General features: G+C 29.3%; 1 protein-coding gene across 2 annotated transcripts; it reads left to right on the forward strand.

Annotated features, from left to right (window-relative positions):
• Positions 1-5,862: 5,862 nt before the first annotated feature.
• Positions 5,863-17,930, forward strand: LOC112681757 (ATP-binding cassette sub-family C member Sur-like). Of its 2 annotated transcripts, none has more exons than XM_025552062.1 (26): positions 5,863-6,095; positions 7,565-7,952; positions 9,403-9,618; positions 9,712-9,906; positions 11,072-11,227; positions 11,293-11,445; positions 11,751-11,888; positions 11,991-12,153; positions 12,227-12,408; positions 12,471-12,575; positions 12,632-12,821; positions 12,899-13,266; positions 13,332-13,469; positions 14,043-14,249; positions 14,765-15,069; positions 15,137-15,199; positions 15,255-15,337; positions 15,395-15,600; positions 15,667-15,888; positions 15,944-16,101; positions 16,161-16,356; positions 16,444-16,681; positions 16,749-16,873; positions 16,943-17,234; positions 17,507-17,703; positions 17,786-17,930. In XM_025552062.1, exons 1-26 carry the CDS (start codon positions 5,926-5,928, stop codon positions 17,894-17,896), a joined length of 4,965 nt encoding a protein of 1,654 aa, XP_025407847.1. In that variant the 5' UTR covers positions 5,863-5,925; the 3' UTR covers positions 17,897-17,930. The 2 variants fall into 2 exon arrangements, with proteins under 2 accessions (XP_025407847.1, XP_025407848.1); XM_025552063.1 differs by having other exon boundaries at positions 5,926-6,095; positions 7,568-7,952.
• Positions 17,931-18,168: the final 238 nt, after the last annotated feature.

An 18,168-nucleotide genomic window follows, 5' to 3' on the forward strand; every position in this document is an offset into this window, starting at 1 on the left:
TTTCTGGAAGTCAACTGAGAAGGTAAGTATTTAAATAATTAAATATATTATACTTGAAATATGTGATTTTGTATATTCTTCAGGTATACCTTCTATAATAGAATAGTACTTCATAGAAGTCATGATTTAGAAAAGTGATTAAAAGTAAATCATAAATCACTAACCCATTATAAAAGATTCTACGTTAAATTACCAAGCCAATAAAATCCATTAATCAATGATACGTTCTTCGTTTCCTGTCCCAGCAATGTCTCAAACTTTGTCTATAACTAATTAGTCTACAGACTTACCATATATTTTTATAAAATTAATAATATTTATAAAAAAAAAAAAACCAAATAGCTAATGACATCATAATTAAATTAAATATCAAAATGTTCTTGGTGAACTGTTTCTCCGCTTTTATTTATATTTACATACAATTTTATAAAATATTCTTAGAATGATATTCTATAGGATGGACAGATTGTAAACAAATATTTTTAATGAAAATTTAAAATTGATAAAATGTAAATTGGATTACTAATTATAAGAGTAGGTGGTTAACTGATAGCAGTTATCTCCTTAACTCTTGATCTTCTTTTGGCAAACTATCTTTCATTTCCTTCATCCTTATATCTAGCTTCCTAATATAAACAATAATTTGTAAATGTACTTTCCAACTTATCCAAACACCAAATAATATGTAATGCTTTAGTGATTTATAAATAAAGACATTTTAACAGAAGCACAGTATTACTGTGACTGTAAACGTCTAATTTGCCAATTATTGCCAAGCATATTTCTATTTATGGGTTATAAATAAGTGTAAAATAATTATATTTTGATTTCAGATTCTTTAAACGAATTTTAAGTCACTTCTTTTTGGTTTACTTCAACATTTTATTTTCCAATAAGTTAAGTATATTATTTATCGATTTTCATTATTTTTGAACGGTATTTATATACTTGTTAATTTTTGATTTTTGTTTGAAATTGTTTTTTTTTAATTTGTTTGAAATAAGAGTTTTCAAGTTTATAAATATATCGATAGTTGAACGAGAAATTTTTATACAATGGCACTAAAGTATATACGAGAAGAGGCGCATTACTTAGTGAAAAAAGTCATTAGTTTGTCGTACAATTGTCTATCATCCGACGAATTTTTGAAGATTTTGAAAGATTTAAATGATTCATCGATTCGAAGAAATAAGGTACTTATTGTATAGTTGGTAGTTTATTTATAAAATTTGTATGTATTTCTATTTTAAATAGCATTCAAGTTATCATATAACAAAACTGTTTTTGTTTTAAATAACACCGATGTTATATAAAACTATTATATTTTTAGTAAAATTAAAATAATTAATTTCACAAAAACATAATTTATAATATATATTGGAAAATGTGATTAACTTATTTTATGGCTTTGAGGATAATAATTCTCAATTAAAAATCCAAAAAACTTGTTTTAAACAAACTTGCTAAAATGTTCGACATTTTTTCTGAGAAGGAGAACTGCCACTGCTAATTCATGTTTAAAGTAAATTGTTAATAAATAGATTTTAAAATAAATATATAACTATAAGTAGTTATTGGTACTTCAATAAATCGTACAATTGTTGGTTTGAAACAATCGAAAATGTTATTGATTCTACAGGAAGTGTTTTCATGCATAATATTCAAGTTGCTCGACGAACAGACACATTTTCCCGGATATTCGTACGATGTCCTTATGAAGTTAGCCAATATTTACGGCGGTCTCATTGAATATGACCTTATTTCGTAAGTAGTATTTGATAGATATTTTCTAACCTTTTGTATTCAATCTGCTCGAGATGCCAACAAAATCTTCGTGTATTAAAATTGTGTAAAACGTTTGTCCGTTAGCGATCCTGAAACTTTGAAAAATACTTTACAACTGGTCATGGACGCGCTGAAAAACAAACCCGACTCAAGAATGTTCGATTTCGGTGTAACGGCGTTAAACCGATTCTATGAACGCTTGTGGGGGGATTGCGAAGAGTATTTCCAAAGTGTAGCCGCCATACCACACTTAAAAAGCTTTCCCCGACATATAATCGAGGTAATAGTTTGCGTTGAAATCCGATGACAAATCATCAACGCTATTCGCTGCGTACATAGTGTTCGTCACAGGTCTTACATGTCTGCGATTTCGGAACGTTAATTACGTTGTACGTTTTATGAAAACTGTTTGCAGTGGATTGAGGACCACGGGAAGCACACACCGGAACGCGCATATGACGGTCCTACGGGTGCCCAACAGTCATCCGTCGTGTTGTGCTCACCCACAGGGTTATCGGCCGTAAAGACGCAGTCGGTCGACCTAGAAGAATTCGACTTCGAAGGAATTGGGGAGAGCTTGACCGACAAAGATAAAATAGTGTTCATCGTGAACAATCTGAACGCGAAAAATCTACGTGAGAAGGTATTACGATTCGTCACTTTTAACGACCATCATCACGCGTACAGCGAAACTCGTTCGAATCGGATTATTTTTCATGCCCGGCATATAGTTCGGCCACGGACGGACGATTTTCGTTGCACGCGTATTGCACCTACCTAAGTACATACATTATTGTTGATCGATTGTTGTGCTCGTATTTCAGTGCGACGAAATCAAGAACATTTTAAAAGAAGAACACGTTCCATGGCTCTCCGAGTATTTGATCGAGCAACGTGTTCGTTTTGAATTCAATTTACATGCTTTGTATTCAGACTTTTTAGATAGAATGAACAACGAGAAGCTAAACGCCCTTGTAATGTCTAGAACCATAGAAAATATTCAAGTCAGTAGAACTCTTTTATCTTCTTTTAATATATTATAAATAATAATCAAAATTAAAAGTTCACATAATATTACGTTTTATCTTTTTAGATGCTATTGGACAGCAACACGACGAACAGCAGGGCTCTGTTAAAAAATTTCGGTCATTGGTTAGGCATTATAACGTTGGCGAAAAATATACCCTTACCGTTTTACGATGGCTATCTAAACTCATTGTTAACGAAAGCGGTCTATAAAGGAATCGAAAGACTTACGTGTATTGTTCCGTTCATCGCCAAGATACTTGTGGCTTGTGCCAAAAGCAAAGTATGTTTATGCATGTATATATACATTGTTAGATATCGGTAAAATGTTATTTACAATAAGCCTAAGCAATAATAGTATAATTTTATTTTAACGAGAAAAAACGATTGATTTAAAAAATGTAATTCAGTAGTAACACACTTTTAGTAAGATTTTTTTTATTTTGTAAATAGTTTAAATCTCGATTTCAGTATTTCTTTAGTTTTTCCATTGGAGGTTATAAATTTATAGATTTATAATTTAGTTACCAAAGTATTGATTGACTAAAACATTTTTTTTTTTTTTTTTAATAACTGTTAAAACTGTTTTTTTCTAACTTCTAATATTTCTTTTCTTTTTTCTTATAAACTAACAGGTGTTTGAACCGAAAAGCTTATGGACATTAAACTTATTAAGAAGTCTTGCAGAACTTCACAAACAACCTGGTTTGAAGTTAAACATACAGTTTGAAATTGAAATACTCTTCAAATCTTTAAACATTGAATTAGGGGTAAGTTTTATCGAATAGCTAAATAGCGTATTCATATAAAAAAAAAAAAACCTATTGGTGAAAAATTAACAAGTTCCAGATGCTTTTCCAAAAGAATCCACTACCTTACTTCACTCCTAACTTCATAAGTACCATTGCTCTTTTATTTTTGTTACTTTATACTTGACAAATCTTTAACTTGGCCACAATTTAGATATCATTTACTTCGATCTAAATATGTGTTTAAAATTGCATAAGTTCATCTTCAAAGTTAGCAGAGATATAACGGTGAATGGTAAAGATAAACCGGCATTACTGGAACTTGACCGGCACTCAGATCCTCAATTAACAAATGTATTTTAAATTTCAGGATTTGAAATCCGGGCAGATTTAACACGAAGATAAAACAGCAGTTTAATATGATATGTTATCGCAATACTATTTGAACATTTCTTTTTTATTTGTTCAACCATGTATAATAAAATAATATATAATGTAAAGTATGTTTCTGAAATGGTTGAGGAAACTAGTATACGCGTACGCTCTGAAATGGCCAAATGAAGAATCTTTTGACATTTTTTTTCTATCTTCAAAACCTGGGTTTTATCTAATTATCTTTAGAATATTATTTTGAATCTAAAAATTAATACTCGTAAGAGATTTCTTGCAAATTTCTCATGTGAATCGATATGTGACATCGATATTGGGCTTGTGGCACGTTTTTCACGCCCAAATCGCCAGGATCAGAAAATGTGGTGCGACAAATCGATTTGTATAAGAATTCTGTAAGATAAACGAAGGTGAAATTGATTTGTTGTTATTTCACATACCTCATTAATTAACACAGTTTTCATTGAATTTTAAAATTATAATTATAATAAATTATTAATATTTTTTATGAAATAATGAATTTTTATATTTATTCTTGACGTGATTGTTTTTATATTTTCATTACTTATTCAATAGTTAACTTTTTTTTTACTCTCGAAATTAAATATTTTTGAGAGATAAATTAATATTTTATTAAAATAATACCTTATTATTTTGTTTTTAATTTTGTTTTTTAATTAGTTTTGCTAAAATCATTTAACTTGATTTTTACCTTATAAGTGGCCTTCAATAATAAATCGTCTGATAAAATTATTTTTTTATTCTCATATTATAATTTATATTTTATGTACTTATCACGCCAGTCATCGCCGTCTATTTATTTGGAAAGCGTTTTTCAGTTTAATCAATAAAAGCTTATTTCGCCTTACAAACATTTTAATGTCAATACATAACATATGTGTATAATAACTTACCTATACTATTAAATTTGAGGATACAATTTTTAATTGCGTCTTTATTTGTCAGTAAAATACTATTTTAGTGTTATATATAATATTATACAACTCAAATTCAATATGCTAGCGAAAAAAATAATATACCTACTTTATGTAACAACAAAATATCAATTTAAGTATTTTAAATTAATATTCTGAAAATTAATATTATTATAACATTCTCACTTAAAATCTAATTTAAAAAATATTGAGAGATATTCAATAATATATTAAATTCCCATTCCCACAGAAGACTTTCAAATTTTAAATCATATCTAAAATGCAGCCTATTATCACAATATATATTTTTTTAATATTATTAAATAATTAAACAAAACAAAAATTAGAAAAAGGTTAATCATCATAAATGAATATATTAACTATTTATTTATATATTTGAAAATGTATGGTTTTCAGCTATAGTCTTCAAACAGTTTAAGCAAACTATCAGTGATCATTTTAAATACATAAACATATCAATGTGTTTAATGTAAATCACAAATTAGTTTAAGTCGTACATAATATGTATTGAACAGAAAATTCGACTTTGAATAAATAATATCAATCAAGAAAAACAGTAAAATAAAACTCATAGGAGGGATTTTCTAGAATCGTTAAATATATTTATATTTAATTTTTTTTTATAGTTATACTTGTCATTATACCTTAGAATAAGCGTCATTATTTTGTGAACAATAAATTATATTGTCGCTTTTTTAACCAGCAGAATTCCAATAAAACTTATGTAAAAATTGTAAAACACGGTTTTCCTCAACAAAAACATAATCGATAAATTCAAAATGCGTCAACAGGTACATGAAAGTGTTTTGTGAACACACATCCGTTTCATTTAGACTATCACTCAGTGTAGGTTGACGAGTAGGCGAATATATACGCGCGATGTTCCCCCGATTTTAGATAGGTATCTATATATATTTCATAAATTCATGTGCAGTTAAACAGAGGGACCCAAAGCTTAATCGCATCAATCAACCGTTTTTACTTGACCGGAGTAGTCACACATCCTTGTATATTAAATCATGGGTAGATTTTGGTGTACTACTTACAGAGCAGAATGGAACAACTCGGAGCCGAAGCCTTGGCTAGTCTACGATCCATGTGATATGGAACTTTTCAACGTGATTACCTTTGGATTTACACTATACACAAATATGTTGATATTTATCTACATCAAATGTATTTCGACAAGGTAAGTCATTTAACTCCTTTTTCCTAAAATAATCATCATAAATATAAAGAAGTCTTAATACTTGTTTACATAGTATTTATGGGATTTAAATTTAAATTTCATTTCATTTAACAGAATTAAAATGTGTGGCACTATTTTTATTTTATACTGTATTTTTTATTTATATTCAATCAAAATATATCTTGTGATTTAATATAATTATATTTTTATTACAGTTAAAAATACTTATACACTCTTAAGCCATCTAATTTGAATACATTTGTCTCTTCTATACTAAATAATTATACAAAATATGCTCTTAAAATAAGTATCAAACAATAATTTTAATTAATAAATATATTTATTTATTATGAACTATATTCATATCTAGTAATTTTTTAATAAAAAAAAAATTGATAATAATTTAAAAAAAATAATTAAAACAAACATTTGCACAACTCGTATTCAATAAAAAATATTACACTAATCATAGGCTAAACGACCATTATTAAACCATATTTTTAAGACTTTAATATAAATTACATGTCTCTCTGCCATACATTTTTTATTTAAATTTCTTTGACAAATTTCAACTTAAATAAAACTAACTTTAAATTAATTAACCATTAATATTTTGTCGTTTACTAGTGTTATAATATTAGTATAGTATAGCATATTTAACGAGTCAATAATAGAATTTGGAAATAGTGCATAGAGATATTACATTTAAAAATATATAAAGTCTCTCACTAAGGAGTCAGTGGAACTATGCGCCCGAGAATTTCTCCAATAAATATGTCATACGTATACAATAAAAGTGATAAAATGGAACATAATATCTTGTTTAGTACCTACATGGTTTTATAATATTTTTAATTTTAATTTATTACATAATTTAAATTTTTATGAAATTAAATTTAAAGAACAAAACTACCGATTTTAAAAATAACGTATGTCTATAATCATCAATTTACTAAAAGTCAAATTTAATTTAAAATGAGTTTTTACATTTCGTATCAAAAAAAAATACATAAACTCTTATTTCGAGTGTACAATCAAAGATTATTATTATAGTTGTTAGAAGTTTGAAATTTGTCGAATCAATCAACCTATAGCAATTAATATTTTTCATCTAAGATTTCATCTGAAAGTGTGTATTTCATAATTTATTCGATATTCGTTTAAAATCGTGTGTTCGATAACTTCCTGCGAACGTGGCGAACGTTTCAAAATTCATATGTTAAATATTATACCACTGCTACACAACTACAGCCCGTTCACAGCGGAGTACTTATGTATTTACTTATATATATTTTTTTTTTACAATTTCTTTACAACCGCACGCTGGGATCCGTTACGGAAAACGACATTTTTTTTTTTTTTTTACTATTGAAATTACACGACGAAATCACTTCACCGGACCGGTGACGACCGGTCTCAACTGTGACAATATTACAATATTCTTATTGCTGTGTTGTTTGTTCTGCCAGCAGCAACCCGTCGCCCAGACGTCTACTGTTCAGAGGCCACTCGGCCCGGTGCGCCGTCAACACGGTTGCGTGCCTGGCGGAGTTCGCGCTCACCGTGGACTACGCGCTGAGCACGTGCGGCTCGATGGCCGTGGCCACGGTCGGTCTGCTGGCGCAGCTCAGCTCCGGGTCGGTGTGCTACATGCTCGAGGTGGCCGGCCGGCCGGGGCCCATGGGCTGCGGCGTGCTTGCGTGGCTCGTGTGCGGCCTGGGCCGGGCGCTGCTGTTCGTGTCACTGGTCGACGCGGGTTTCACCGCGGACGCGCACGTCCGGCCGCCCGTGCTCGCCCTGTCCGCTGCCTGTTGTTACGCCACCGCGGCGTTGCACTTGTACGCGTTGACCGGAAGGGTGAGTTGTGCACAATACAAGCACCGCGACGGCGGCGGCGGAGGATCGTACGTTTAACAGTTTGCATCATGGGCGCAACTAGAGCTCAAATATTGGGGGTGCTGAAATTGCTAAAAATGAAATTAAACGGTATTTAACTGTGATCACATATAATCACTGTAGATTATATAGATCTAAAAAAAAAAGGAGCGCTACATTTGAACTCAGGGGTGCTAAAACCCCTATTGCGCCCCCCTAGTTGCGCCTATGGTTCACATATTCCCTGCAGCCACTTACTCGCGCCCGTAGTCGTTTTGAGCGTACGCGTGATCGGCATACACTAATTTTCGAGTAAATCTCATTCGGACATACTGTCCGCGTAACGTTGCCAACGCGAGCAAAGAACTGTACTTATAACCTCTGCAGTTAGTTGAGCAGTGAACGGTTTTTTGTAGGATTTGAAAAACATTTCTTGCGTCCGCACGCCGTTGCGTGTCGGATAAAAAAAACATCCGAGGAAATGTCGTTCGGTAGCCAAAATCAGAACAACAATTATATTTTTGTACTTATATTAATATTTTAATAATGTATATATGTTCAAAAAACTCTTCCTAGATCAAAACTAATTTAAATCACATTGAATTTCGAAAAACATAATTTGTAGAATCGTTCAACCTAAGTAACACAATTGTATGCTAGAAGTATGGTGCTTTTTATAAGTATTATTTTATCAACAGAAGCAGCCACTCCAACTTCCATTTTATGAATTTAGTGTAGTACATAATTTTAAATCTAGCGTTTAGCTGTTAATCATAAATGATATAGATTTGACATATTTTGTAAAAAAAATATATTCACTGATTTATTCTTAAATTTCAATCACTTTTAATTATGCCGTTTAATTTTTTTTTCATATAAACCTCTTAAAATTGTTACTTTAGGATTTTATCCCGGTGGAATACATTTTAAACCCTTATTTAAGAGTAGGTACACGTAAAATAGCAATAATATGTTCAAAGTTCAAATTTTTTTGAGATTAAATCGTTGATACGTGTTTAAAATTAGCATATTTTATTATAGGTGCAGTGCATGTGGACATTTTTTAATAATTATTCATCCGTAGGGACAACAGCTGGCTATAGAGCCTGAAGATTTTTCTTTACTTCCTTGCATAATTATTATTTACGTTGATGAAATATATATAAAAATTATTGAATGGCCGCAATAAAAGTATGATTAAGAGAAGGGGTATTTTGAAAAATAAGATTTACACCATCGCGACAGAGTTCATTAATTACACGTGGACTGCCACGTAGGCGTTAAATTATATATATTAAAAATACACGAACACATTTTTAATTAACATTTCACCTACGTATACACACGTGACGACGAGTAATGGCTTAATCGATGTAATTTTATGGATTTCTAAAAAATATATTTATTTTTTTTCATATAAAATAAATTTCAGTCAAAGATAAACAAAACTGACTTGGATCTTGAGTTTTATACGTATAAACATGATTTATGTAGCTGGTACTCAAGAATAACGTTTTATTGGTTGACTGGTTTTTTACGAAACTGTTACAAACATTTAATTCAATTGGAAGACTTAGGACAGTTGCCAAATCGTGAAAAGTCTACAACACAATATGGAAGACTTTATGATATTTATCTCAAAGAAAAGGTTAGATTGTGCCTGTAAATAGTATGTACTACGTATAAGATTTTTGTAAAATATTATACGTTATTATAATTTTGATGTTTAATATATTTATAGGAAATATATGGAACACCTACTAAAGTATCCATGTGGAAATGTTATTGTAAAGCGTATTGGAAAGAGTTTCTAATTGGTGGAATACTTAAAATGATGGGGGACTTTGTTGGTTATATTGGCCCTTTAGGGGTATCGGTAATAGTTAATTTTGTAGCAAAAAAACAAATTGTTCCAAATCAAATAAATATTGAAGCAGTAAGTATTTACTTATAAATAACATTCGAAGTTTAAACCAATAAATTATATAGAATAATGTTATGTTAATAAATATAAATATAACAATGTCAAATAATCGTATTTTGAAACTAAAACGATTGTGTGTACACTAGTAAACTGCACGGTCCTTAATTTTAAGGATCGGACTGAACTGAAAATGTTAATAAAGGACCAAAGTCGGACCGAACTGATTGCTAAATATTTTTTTTATACAAGACCGGGCTAAAAATTTAAAATAATTTGTTAAAGTAGACCGCTGGTCCGAACTAACAAATTTCGGACTGTAATAATTTATGAACCGGACCGGACTTATTCCAATTTTCTTTTCCTACCGGACCGGACCGAAAATATAATATAATTTGATAGTAGACAAACTATTCGAACTAAAAAAAATTCAGACAGTGGAAGTTTTGAATTATACTACATAACTGGTAATTATTATAGATTTAAACTGCTCGTAGATTATTACAAAACTGTACAAAACTTATTATATGTAGTTTATAGAAACGTTCATTCGATGGATCTAGAAATTAAATAAATGGGTAGACTTGTAAAGTGAGTTACTGCCATAATTCGTTGGGCATGTCGATTTGTACGAAGTCGTTCTTACTTATAATTTTTAATACCTACGTCCAATATAGTTCTACCTAATGCTTCAGTCCCCATGTCTCCTTTTTTAACGCATCTGATTATTGATTTTAAATACAAATTCTATGGAACGGTTTGGTAGCTGTATACAAGCTCTTCCGTGTCACCCGCACCATAATGAGAATAATTGCAACCGTTGTGTTTAAAAATATTTTCGATACTTAATAATTATTAATAGGTACCATGAACTGTTCTGAGGTACATACCAAAAAAGTACATAAACAACGACTTAGGGGTAAAATGTATAATTACTATTATAATATACGTGTTCATAATTCTATAAATAATGTCTAGTTGGGACCGACTGGTCCAAACTAAACCGATCTGATTATATTTTAGAAACTGGAAACTGAAAAAAGACCAGACCATGCATATCACTAGAGTACATACACACACACACACACATATTATCATTTTTAGTACAATATAAAACAAATACAATATAAGATAACATAATTTTTTAAATTAATTTTATTAGATAATTGTGTGTTTTTAGGATAGTTCATGTTGTGTTACATTTTCTGAATTTTTGAACAATGGTTACGTAATGGCTCTTATTATGTTAATAAGTTGTATTGCCCAAGGAAGTTTTTCTCAAGCTAGCACCCATATTTTAAACGTTGAAGGGATACGACTTAAATCAGGACTTCAAGTTTAGTTTAATAGTAATACCTCTACGTTTAAGAAATAAAAACTATAAAAAATATAATTTCTCAGGCCATGCTTTATTGCAAAATGTTGAAGTTACAACAAACTCAAGTAGATTCGACCTCAGAAAATGGACACATCATAAATTTGCTGTCAGAAGATACGACAAATATTATGTCAAGCTTTTGGATTGGACATTACATATGGGCTATTCCTCTGAAAGTATGTGTATCCTATGATTACCTTATATTTTTAATTAACAAACATAATGATATTATATTGAGTTTTAAATTTTGATCGAAACGAATTATTGCTGTGAATTTCTTTTGGATTCATGATATTCAAAATTTCATGACAGTATAGTTTAAAAATGTTAAACAATGATATACCTACAGGCTTTTTATCTCCTCAACTTATAAAAACCTTATTTAAATGATAAAGTGATTTATAGAATTATAAATTTTTGCGAAATTAATATAAACTATTATATGTGTAATTAATATTAAAAATTGTTTGATTCGTTTCAGATAATATTTTTGATTTATTTATTGTATTTAAAACTCGGATGGAGTGCTATTCTTGGATCTGCTTGTTGTATAATGATTATGATACCTTTGCAATTTTTTATCGGTAAAAAAATGTCCAGTAACTCGAAAGAAATATCAGTTAAGTATATAATATGCATAGTTTTTTAAAAACTATTATATTTATAATAATGGTTATTATTTGAAAGTGAATTAATAACTAGACTAAAATGATTTTATTAGAATTTATCAGATAAACGTCTTCAATTAACAAACGAAGTTCTGCAAGGCATTCGACTTGTAAAATTGTGTGGATGGGAAAACGAATTCGTCGATCGCATTACGGATGCTCGTAATAATGAGTTGGATCTCTTGGATAAAGATTCTGTTTATTGGGGATCGATGAGTGTGTAAACAATTCATTTTTTTACAAATATAATAAAGTGCAGACATAAACCATTATTTTTAATTATTTTCAGCTTTTTTAACGCACGCATCATCGGTTTTAGTATCCTTGTTTTGCTTAGGTCTTTATTGCTTACAACACGGCACACAAAAATTAGACTCTGGTGCGATATTTTCTAGTCTTGCGTTATCCAATCAATTGACGGTTCCTTTATTTATTTTCCCAATTACTGTACCCATTATTATTGCAGCAATTGTGAGTAATAACATGTCTAACAATTTGTAATATTTCGAATAAGTTTAACTTTTATATCATAGGTGAGTACAAAAAGAATCGAAGAATTTATGGCTCTACCAGAAATTACACCAAATACTAAGTATTTAAAATCACGCGCAAATAAAAGTAACAAACGCAAACAAACGGTACTAAAAAATGTTTTATTATAATTATGTTATTTACTAATCTTCATAAATTTCAGACAAATGTTACATGGACTACATCTGATGTAAATGTTTCAAATAATTTCATAGAAAATATCTCAGAAGAAAACGAAAACGCCAAACAAGAAATCGAATCAGAAGTATGTGTTTCGATAAAAGATGCAACATTTGCTTGGCCCAATTCAAAGATTCCGGTACTTGCCGTAAACAATTTAAAAATTGAAGAAGGTATTATTCTATTTTATAGCTTGCATATACATTTTAATATAAACATTGTTTATGTGTAATTTATTGATGTGAACTAGGTAAACTAACAATAATAACTGGAAAAGTTGGAAGTGGTAAGACATCGATGCTATTGGCTTTACTGGGAGAAATGAATTGTTTGTATGGAGATATAGATTTTAAACGAGGAACAACAGTTGCATACGTTTCACAACGAACGTGGTTGTTAAACGCTTCAGTATTAGAAAATATTGTTTTTGGCGATAAATACAATAAGTCGAGATTCAAAAGAGTTATCGATGCTTGTGCTTTGGGTCCAGATATTGACATCCTGCCAGACAAAGAGAGAACAATAATTGGCGAACGGGGAATAGCTTTGAGTGGTGGTCAACAACAGCGAGTTGCGATTGCCAGAGCTTTATACTCCAAGGCCAATATTATCTTATTGGTAAGAAAGTAAAAGAAACTTGATCTAAATCTCTAGTGATTAATTTTTTTTAACGATTTGATTAGGATAACCCTTTATCCGCATTAGATAGTGATGTCAGTCAGCATGTACTCTTCAACGGAATAAAAAAATCAACAATGAATCAGATAAAAACTGTAATAATGACTACAAGCTTCGCTAGTGATCTGTCATTTGCCGATACGGTACAATTTTAATTTATTTAAATAACAAACTTTTTTTTTTCGAAACAACTTAATAATATATTAAACGTTCAAGCCACTAAATTCAATCCTGTGTACCATCCATTTTGCCGTTCACCATAATTTTTAATAACATTTTTCAGGTTATATGATTTTTTTCAAATAATATATTTATATGCCGTTCTGTATTATATTAATCTGATATAATATGATCGAATATGAACATAATTTTTTCATAAAAATCTTTCATAGAAAACCTGAAATACCTACACATGATAATTAATTTAAACTTCATTGGATTTGTTTTGGTAATCCAGCACTCGATTTTGATAATAATAAGATCATGTATGAATTTTTTATTTAATTATTATGCGTCATAAATTACTATTTTTTTTTGAATAGCGCATTTGAAAACAATACCTTTTTATCTCTATTAAATTTCTAAATTAATCTTAATGAATAGAAAAAATATTACAACCAATAACTGAGTCCTTTTTAACTGTCAATGAAAAAGTTACTTATTATTATATCAAAGAACAGAAGTAAATAAACATCTGTTAAATTTCATATTTTTAGATAGTACTTGTAGAAGCCGGAAAAATCGAATTTTTTGGTAGTTTGGCTGATCTAGAAACGAGAGGTGTTCAAAATATAATGGTGAAAACAGAAAATCAAGATCATGGACGACGAACAGCTTCAGAGCGTTGGAAGTTATTCAAATTAGTTAGTCGAATAGGACATCAACTTTATAGAAATTGGCCAACAGTTGAAAGCCAAAAAAAAAGTAATTTATTGAAATTATTAATGTACATTTAACGAATATATAATATACTATGTACTGTGGTATACTAAATATATATATTTATACAGTAGCGTATTTTCAAATTTTCTGCGGCGGCTTAACATTTTTTTAAAAAATAAGTTATTTTATAATATTTTATAATATTATACAAAATACATATTAAGTATGAATTAATAATTCTACTATTCTATTATTATTATATATAAAAATGAAAATTTGTTTACAACCACATAATATAAATTAATGTTCATTTTTCTGTACCTTCGTAAGTCATTTATGAATTTATAACCTTTTTTTCTTCTGGAGAGAGATCTAGAACCCTTCCCCAATTTTACGCTACTTTATATATATATGAATTATTAATAAGTTCAATTTAATCAAAATTGAATAAGTACCACTTGAACATGAACCTAAAATTTAGTGTTAAACAACTTCTTATACAATCTAAAAAAATTTATAGTATTTTATTCAAATTAAGAACTTGATTTTTTTAAGTTTAAAAAAAAATTTTGGAGCTTTGTATGGATCTAAATACCTTACACATGATCTTTTACTTCCAACGGACGAATGTGGTGATGGTGACTCTTGTATTGAAAGAAATCATTGGCCTTCTTCTAATAAAAAAAGAGAAAGATCAGCTACAATTGCTGATATACAACTGCCTCGGCGTAAGCCATTCATCGACGAAACATTAGTCAACCAACCTGCCATAAGTTTTCATTCGAGTATTAAATATAGAAACTATCCACAAGAAAAACAAAGCCAAAAAAGTTTAAGGCGTCATGTTTTATCATCAGTAGGGTAAGCAAACCAAACCACTGACATTAAATAAATCTAAAAAAATAATACGCTTAAAATATTATTCAAGGATATCTCACTCTTCCAATCGATTAAACAAAATATCACATCATAGTATTAAACGAAAGCTGAGGTATATTTAAAATCCAAAATTGTTTTATATTTATTAAACAATTTGTTAATTCCAGATCTGATGATGATTTAGCTAAAGAAGTTATGTTAAAAAACGTTCCTTCGAATGTTTCTGATAATAGTGATGACAATATATCTGGTATACTTTCAATTAGAATATATCGGGATTAATTTAATAGTTAAATTTATTTTTAAGATTTTAAAGGTGAACGAGGTCGATTTGAAGATGAATTTATTTATAAATCAGTTTCATTGAGGACATATTTTAAATATATATCTTGGAGTGGGTGGACCACTTATGTTTGTTACATAATACTTACAATTTCTTGGCAAACTTCAAGAGTTTTCATTGATTTCTGCCTAAGTTACTGGTCTGATGTAAATTTTCTCCCAGAAACACAAGTATGTAACAAAAATATTACAAGTTATGTAATTAATTTGCACGTTATTGATGGTAAAATATTTCAGACATATTGGAACTTAGTTGGATATAGCCTTTTATGCATGATATCTATAGTTTTATCAGCCCTATCAAATACTTTAGGCCAGTATGGAGCATTAAAAGCTAGAAAACGTGTTCATAAACGAATGCTTAACAATATAATCTTAAGCCCGCTATCGTTTTTTGATACGACACCCATCGGAAGGATAGACAACTGTTTTTCTAATGATTTAGTTATAATTGACAAGGTTCGTATTAAAAATGCGAATTAAGTGTAAGAAATCATTATTTATTCGTGTTTAGAAAATTGGTACGTCAATGCAACGTCTGGTACATTTTGTTTTCTTATGTCTATGTGGAATAATTGTAAACGCTATAATAACACCTTGGTTTTTAATAATCGTTGTACCTATATGTCTTGTTTATTACACTGTGCAAAAGTTTTACAGATGTTCCTCGAGGTATTTATTTATATATTTTTATCATTTTAATTTTAACCTAACATTTAAAATATTCCTAGGGACTTACAAAAACTGGAAGGTAACTTAAGATCACCGATGATTACTCATTGCAATGAGACAATATCTGGACTAGACACAATAAGAGCATTCGGGAAACAACCTTGGTTTATGTCGGAGATGATAAATAGAATTGACAATCACACAAAAGTATTTTTGATAATTAGTTCTTCAAATCGTTGGTTGGGTATTGCATTAGTAAGTTAAATTTACAAATACGAAATAACTGTAGGCGCTTAATTTTAATTATGTTTATACTTTTGTATCTTGCATTGTTACATTTAGGATTGTTTAGGTGGAGCAATTGTCTTTGTGGCAACTATGGTTGCTTTAATAACCACTACATTTTTTTATTCTTCTATTTCATCAGCAATGGTTGGACTAGCCATTAACTATACATTATTAGTTCCTGTATACTTGAATTGGGTAGTAAAGTTTTTCGCTGATTTGGAAATGTATTTGAGTGCAGTTGAAAGAACTGATGAATTCGCGACTATCCCAATCGAAAATTATAGAAGTGAAAGTAATATTCTATTTAATGTAAAATATACATACGTTTATATTCAATAATGATGAATTATTTGCTACAGCTATTATAACAAGAGCTTGGCCATCGAAAGGTAATATCGTTTTGGATAAAGTATCAGTGAAATATGATGAAAGCCAGGAGCCGGTTATCAGTAATATTAGTTTACATATTCCACCAGGACAAAAAGTATAATTTATTCGTTTTAAGCTGTAATAAAATGTATGTATTAAATTGTTAATGTATTTTATATTAAAGGTTGGAATTTGTGGTCGTACGGGCAGTGGTAAGTCATCCTTAGTAATGAGTATTTTAAACATGGTACCAATCCGAGATGGAACAATTATGATTGATGGAATCGATATCAATAATGTTCCTTTGCAAAGTTTGAGATCTCGGATATCTGTAATACCTCAAGATGTAAGAATGTTTGGTGGTACAATAAGACAAAATTTAGATTTAAAAAATGAATATTCAGATAATGAGATTTGGAGCAGCTTAAGAATGGCTCAAATGGAGGAAACGGTAAAATTACAATTAGGAGGACTTGGTAAGTTATTTCGAATAATTATCTACAGTTATAATTTAAATTTATACTTTGATTAACGTACTTATGTAAAAACAAAACAAAATTAAAGTTATTGAGTTATTAAAAATATAAATGTGGTTATGCAGGTCTTAGTATTAATTATATAATTAAGTATTTAAAATGTTTTTTTTTTTTATTATTTGTAAATAATTTTAAATAATATATAACTCTCAAAATGTATAATAATAAACGTAAATTATATATGCAAATATTAACTTATTATTTTTTAATAGATGGTGTAGTTAATAATTCAGGAGATAATTTAAGCAGTGGTCAAAAACAATTATTATGCTTGGCAAGGGCTATTTTACAGGATAATGTCTGTCTAATTATGGATGAACCAACCAGTTCTGTTGATGATGAAACAGAAAAAAAATTACTAGAAGCAATTAAAATATCATTCAATGGCCGAACAGTCATAACAATTGCAGTAATTAAAATATATTTTTGCGTAAATTTGTAAAAACTTAAAATACTATTATACTAATGTGTTATAATTTTTTATAATTTAGCACAGGTTATCCACAATTGTGGACTATGATCGAGTACTTATCTTAGAAGGAGGCAAGATTATTGAAGATACCATACCATCATGTATTAAGACTTTTCCAGAATGCATTTGAATAAATAATTTAAATAAACAGATCAAAATGTCAATAGTTTTAATAATTATCTAAATTTGAACAAATACGTGATACCTTTTATTATAATGATATTCGATGAACTCCAGAATTCATTTAACATATATTATATAAATGAAAAATGTGTCTTTCAATATTTGAGTAAAGAATCTGAAGCAGACTAATGGCAACGCTAAACCTTTTATTTTTAATTAACCATATAGTGTTCGTTATTTAGTCAATTATTGGTAAAAATCTATCTGTGTATTTTAGAT

Source organism: Sipha flava, unplaced genomic scaffold (assembly GCF_003268045.1).
Source record: "Sipha flava isolate LNK unplaced genomic scaffold, YSA_version1 196_pilon_pilon, whole genome shotgun sequence".
Classification (NCBI taxonomy): Eukaryota; Metazoa; Arthropoda; class Insecta; order Hemiptera; family Aphididae; genus Sipha; species Sipha flava.